The 6,357-nt window shown below is 30.1% G+C and overlaps 1 protein-coding gene across 1 annotated transcript; it reads right to left on the bottom strand.

Moving 5' to 3' along the window:
• Positions 1-4,421: 4,421 nt before the first annotated feature.
• On the bottom strand, positions 4,422-5,549 carry LOC109339626 (uncharacterized protein At3g17950-like). Its single transcript, XM_019577091.1, has 2 exons — positions 5,087-5,549; positions 4,422-4,963 (listed from the first exon to the last, which is right to left on the bottom strand). Exons 1-2 carry the CDS (start codon positions 5,168-5,170, stop codon positions 4,481-4,483), a joined length of 567 nt encoding a protein of 188 aa, XP_019432636.1. The 5' UTR covers positions 5,171-5,549; the 3' UTR covers positions 4,422-4,480.
• Positions 5,550-6,357: the final 808 nt, after the last annotated feature.

Below are 6,357 nucleotides of genomic sequence, written 5' to 3'. Positions count from 1 at the left end.
ATGAGAGGGATGCCCAGAAAGCGTTTGTACGACCTAGGTCCGGGTAGGACTGTTCCTGAGGGAACCGATCGATCTATTTTTAATTCCTTGCGAGGATATGTTATTTCGGGTGCGTACAAAGTGGCTTGGTATGGGACCTGTACTCTTGGTTTTTTTCCGACTAGGTTATTGGGAGGATATTGGTGTAAGGTGGACGATCATGACATAACATGCATATATTGCACTTGTGGAAGTGGATTCCCACATTTGAGTTGTAAACATCATGCATCATTAACATTAGGCACATATTATTACGTATGGTTATGATGTTTGTTTATGAAATGTATGTTGATACATTATGGTTTATGTTGATAAACGGTGAGTTATGAGGTCGGTTATAGAAATATATGTGTATATTATTATTTGGGGTTATGATTTCCACTAATGTGTTATTTAATTATAGTCATGACATATTGTCGATTAATGATATATTGATAAATGGTAAATTATGATATTAATGGGAATAAGTGTTGTGTACATTACATAGGTTGATTAGATAATTGTTTACTAGAACACCTTCTAAAACACCTTCTTTGCACCATAAATTTGGAGACATAAATTTGATTAGCTTCAAGTCATAAATTTGGAGACATTTTTAGAAGGTGTTCATTTCTCAACTTCTTGCACCATTGACTCAACTCATTTATTGATGTATGCCTTTTGATTTTCTAACTCATTTACTTTTATATTGTTCCTCAACTCTTTCGCCAATGCTTCTCATATACTCATTTGTTTGAAATTTCAGATTGGTGGTGAGACTTTGGAGTAGTGCATTTCAGTAAGTATAAGACGTAATTAATTTACTTACTTCTCTAAATCCATATGTGTTTAGTGAGAGCTTGGAAATATTTTCTTGCATTTGTTTATTTTCGAATAATAACATAATTTTTTCAATTGATTTCTTGAATTTTGTGGTACCTATTTTATCACAATATGAATGGAGGACAATTGGGTGCATAATGTTGACTTTCCTTTTCTCCCATGGTCAAAAACATGTTTAACGTATCATAATTTGGTGAAGAAATATATTATATTAGTTATATGTAATTCTGCGGGATGTATATGGTATGAATACTATATACATCCCACAAAATTACATTTGTTGGTTATTTCTAGTTGTATTTTTTTAAGTACGTATTTACACAATTATAAATTTAGTTCTTTATCGTTCGGTTAACTTTTTTATTCATTTTAATTACACTTAAATATATTTTTAAGTTTTTCTCATAAAAGGGAAAAAATGTGAGACTTTTAAAAAGCTATACTTCCACTTCACGTGACATTGAAATGTCTTTAATTTGTAAAATCATTAAATAAAATCCTTACTTTGATTATATGCATCATTTAAAACCATCTTGCTTCTTTAAGTGTACTGTCAAGAATCACTCTTGGTAATGAATAAACAAGAATGTCATCATTACTTTCAAAACCAACATCAGTGATTTAAGATTATTCTTTTTTTATCTTATCCTACTACTTTTTTATAAGTCAATTACAAATCATGTACATATTACATATTTATTATAAAAAAAATCATTACATCATATAATTTATTTCTTATATTCCCCAAAATTATGATAATTTGAATGTTCACTATGAGGAACAACCTAACAATTATCAATACTCACATATCTATTAAGAGTCATAGGTTTACCAAGTTATCTTTTGTACTCTCCGTAAGAGTAACTATTTCTTAACTATTTGTTTGTCAATCACAAAGTCGCTTCTTCATAAGTTGTAGCAGTGTCAACAATGTTGTCATCATTACTTGCAGAATCAACATCATTGATTCAAGGTTGTTTCTTTCTTCTCTATGTTATCTTACTACTTTTTTATAAGTCAATTGCAAATCATGTACATATATGACATATTTATTATTAAAAAATTCATTACATAAGACAATTTACTCCTTATATTTTCCTCAAAAAATATAGAAATTTTAACATTCACTATAATGGGACATTACATCTTCAGTATTCAATAACAACACTATAAAAATATAATTGTTTTTCAATTTTATCTTATCTAAGAAAAACATTATTGGGGTTAATCATATCTACTTATTTGTGCAAATATTATTACAAAAATAAGAATGCAGTTGACAAACATTTTATGATGATCTTACATACCAAATTATACATTCCTCCTACAAAAATATGCGAGTAATTCAATTTTTAAAATTAAGATTGAAAATTATCCCAACCAAATATATTCACCTACAAATTACAATATCTAACACAAAATACTAAATTTGACATTTATAAAATTATACATTATAATCAATAGGAAAGCGGGTTGACAGACACAATATATATACAAGAACATGAATTCCAAATTGTATATGTATAAAATAAAAACATATCTTAACCCATATATACTTTATACATATACTTTAACAAATTGCAAAATTATAAAGTGACAAAATCAGTTTCCAACAGTAAGGCATTAATGCATATATAATATACATATTGCATAACAGAGTCACAAAAGTTAATGCAATGTTCATGTATAGATCTGAATATATACTTCAACACATGTTGCAAGGATTCATAATTCAAATTATTCATAATTCCAATAAGCGGAAGGAGATAAAAGTTATCTTCATTATTCCTAAATACCCAATTTTCATAACCAATAGCGGAAGCATAAAAATCCTCAAGTTTTAAAAATTAGGGTTCATAAAAAAATTGGGGGGAAAATATCTTTAGTGGAGAACCATAAAATTCAGAACCTAAAGATCTGATACCACTTGTTAGATATTTTCTGATGTTGGTGCAATATCAATCCTAGGATCTTGAATCTCATGATTCTCACACATAATATAAAACAAGGATACAAAGTCATACCTGAATCCCTGAATCAATGTTATCTGATCTACTCCTTCGATATACCTTTTGAGAGAGTTTTGGTATGATGGTCTTCCTCAACCAAATCCTTAATTCCTTTTGGCACCTTCGTTTTCTCTCTGATGGGAAGAGGAGAAAACTATTTGTAATTTGGTGTATTGGGGACCATAACATTCCTTACGTGTTAACTTATAGGGTTTTCATTATCCCATATGGGTTAACCTGATACATCCACCCATTAAGCTCATATACGTTATCAGCTTTTAGAAATCAAAGGAGAGCGAGTAATTAGATCACTTATAATGTAACCCCAGAAATAAATAGTTGATATCATTGTATCAAATATATAATGCTTACCTTAATTATAAATTATAAATTTTTAACAAACTTCACGTTTATTATTGTAAGTGTATGATTGTTTGTTTTTTTTTTTTTGCTTATTCTTTGTTTATGTTTTTTTTTTATAAATTAAGCTTGTTTATATAACCAATTTAGTTTATGAGAAAAAACGCTTAAATCAAGAAAAAATGTTGACAAATTTATTTATTTTTAGTTTACAGTTTCCGGTTTATAAACATAATCCAAAAACAAAATCTAGATCTCTAGTATGACCAAAAGGTGATGAATTCGATTTCTGAGAGTGACACTTATTGGAAAGGGTAGTCATGTACTTCAAAATGGATTAGTTTCTTACCAAAAAAAGTGAAATAATACTATTGGTAGTACAAAAAAAATCAAAAAATAAAATCTCTTCTCCATCGAATAATGCATTTATTTTTCATTACAACTCAACCTTGTTCGGGAACTGTTGTTTCACTGTTTTTTATATTACTAAATTATTTTAACTTCTCATATAAAATTGATACATTCATTTTTCCTAGAGTGGGAGTTCTAGGTTTGTTGTGGGATGAGATTATATACAAAAGTATATCACTATATGTATTACTATTTATAATTGATTAAAAAAATTGTATCATAGAATAGAAGATGTCCACCTAAGTATATATATATATTTCTCCCATCTCATTCCTTTTACTTTATCAAATAGATGACCTTCCTCCTTAGGGAATTTTGTTGATAATTTTATCTCTAAATTTATATACCTAAATAAATTTTTTCTCTAAATTTATATACCTTCCTACGAAAATTCATCTATAAATTAGAACTTCAAATATTAGTTTTCTTCAAAAAGTATGCTCTTCAAATATATACACTATAGGCAAATAAAAGCAAAAAGAAAAAATCGGAAAAGCCAATCCATGCTTTTTGCATGTAAATCACACTCTGAATCTAATGATTAAGCATCCTCTCTATTAATGGAGAGATAAATATCACTTAATAACACATAAAATACACATGTTATAATATTTTTATTATTTTGTTTATCATAAAATTATATTTTTGTCATTAAAAATATTAACAAAAATAACCAGCTACCTCTCAATGGAAATGATATTTTGTTTCAATCTAATATGCACTAATAACTAATTAATCAAACAAAAGACAACATCACAATCATTTAAAAAACTAATAATATATTTTGTCTTTTCTTGAGTTTATTAATTGAAAACAAAATTCAAAGTTCTTTCTTACTATTAAGCACCACTGCTACAAATTCCGGTGAGCGATACCGGAAATCTACTACATAGACTCCCCGCCGTCGATGCTCCGTTCTCCACGACGGTCGGAGGAAGAATCCTGCCGTCGGCAAATAAAGCCTGGCCATGATTCCTCTGTGGATCCATCACCATCCCCTCCAGCTCCGCCGCCGTACCGTAAAACGCTCCGTCGCCGAACCGTCGCTCCACCTCCAGAAACTCGCCCAGCGATGACGGCCTGGTGTTTCCATCCCGGCACAAACTCCACCACCTCCTCCGTCGTTCCGCCACCACGATCGCCGCCGAGTTCACCTTCTTTGACTTTGCAGTCCTCCTCGATCCCTCCACGGAGGCGGCGTCTACGGCGGCGGAATGAGATTCTTGTTGCTGAGATTGAGCTCTGAACGTAATAGCTGGGAAATTCACTCCCATAAGAGTACCCAGTGTGGTGCTTCTATCATGGAAGAATGATCCTGTTGACTATCACAATTTCGAAAACCCAGAAAAGAAATCATATTAATTTGTCAAAGATTGAAACTTTTGATGAATTTAAGAAATGGGTAGGAGTTAGATTATGGTGAAAGTGAATATGAATTGTAATACCTCAGTGTCAAGATCAGATGAGGAAATGGAAGAGTTGGTGGGTGAAGATGGTTGTGGCACCAATTCAGTAGCTGGATTTAGCATAGTTGTTGTGTGATGTGATAGGATAGTAAACTCTCTAGTGCTTTTGGAGTTTTATGAAAATTAGTTGTCACTTGATGGTTGTTACTACTATAGGGAGTTTCTGGTTTATGCAGTGATTGAAGTTTCTAACTAAGAATGAAGGTACAAAAAAGGGGTTGAAAGAGGTGAGTGGGAGAGAGAGATAGGGAGAGAGAGGGAATCTAGGAGGATTGTGTTTGAAATAATTGTAGTACTATTTACTAACCAGCTGGATTGTGGACTTATTCATGGGTGTTTCAGCTTTGGGACAATGGTGTCAGTTAATTTTCATGTTGGAAGGTTTAGTATCTTGTATTTTTCATTAGCCTTTTCTATCAATGATAAGATGGTCTTGTAAGTGTGTAAACTAAGTTTCATACCAACAAATTTTGAATTTTGAAACCTTAAAACAAAAGGAAAGAGAGAATTGGGTTAAAAGCAAAAATTACATTTCTTTAATTAACTTCAGAAAACTTAAAATATTACAATGCGAGAAAAAAATATTAGAAGATTTAAACTCTAGTTTCAATCTTCTTGCTAAGTGGTAAATATAAATTTTCTATAAATATGATTATCTTTATCACTAATAATAGATAATCACCTCATTAAAATAAATGAATTATAAAAACAAATTATTAGAATCTTTAATGAAGTGATTTCTTATTGGTGAAAAAATAATAATATAGAAGGGTGAATATAAAAGATTTTTGTTGTGACTATTAATTTCTAAACATTTGTTTATGTCATCAATAAGATAATGGTCCAGTGATATAAGATTTCCATTATATTTTCATGTAGACCAAAAAGTTAATGGTTTGATTGTTGTAAGTAACATTTGTTTGCACCAATAAAAAAAAATTAATTAAATATATCTTAGAATGGTGTATTATGTGATTTCTGTGTTCACCAAAATAAATATGAAATTCCACTCTACATATAAGTAACTAAAAAAGAATTGAAAGAACATCCAAAAAGATCTGCCACGAGGAAAGCAAATCTTAATTCTAGACAAAACAAGTATAAATATATCGATTTGAGCGAATTACAAAGAAACACACAAAAACAAAACAAGAGGACTGTTACACAATTATTGTTCCTCACAGAAAATATAACAAAAAAGAAAGAAAAATAAAGTGAAGGATGGGCTAATACTTTTCCTCAAAATCAAA

This window comes from Lupinus angustifolius, unplaced genomic scaffold, assembly GCF_001865875.1.
Source record: "Lupinus angustifolius cultivar Tanjil unplaced genomic scaffold, LupAngTanjil_v1.0 Scaffold_85_42, whole genome shotgun sequence".
Lineage (NCBI taxonomy): Eukaryota > Viridiplantae > Streptophyta > Magnoliopsida > Fabales > Fabaceae > Lupinus > Lupinus angustifolius.
This window is presented reverse-complemented; position numbering and strand designations above follow the sequence as displayed.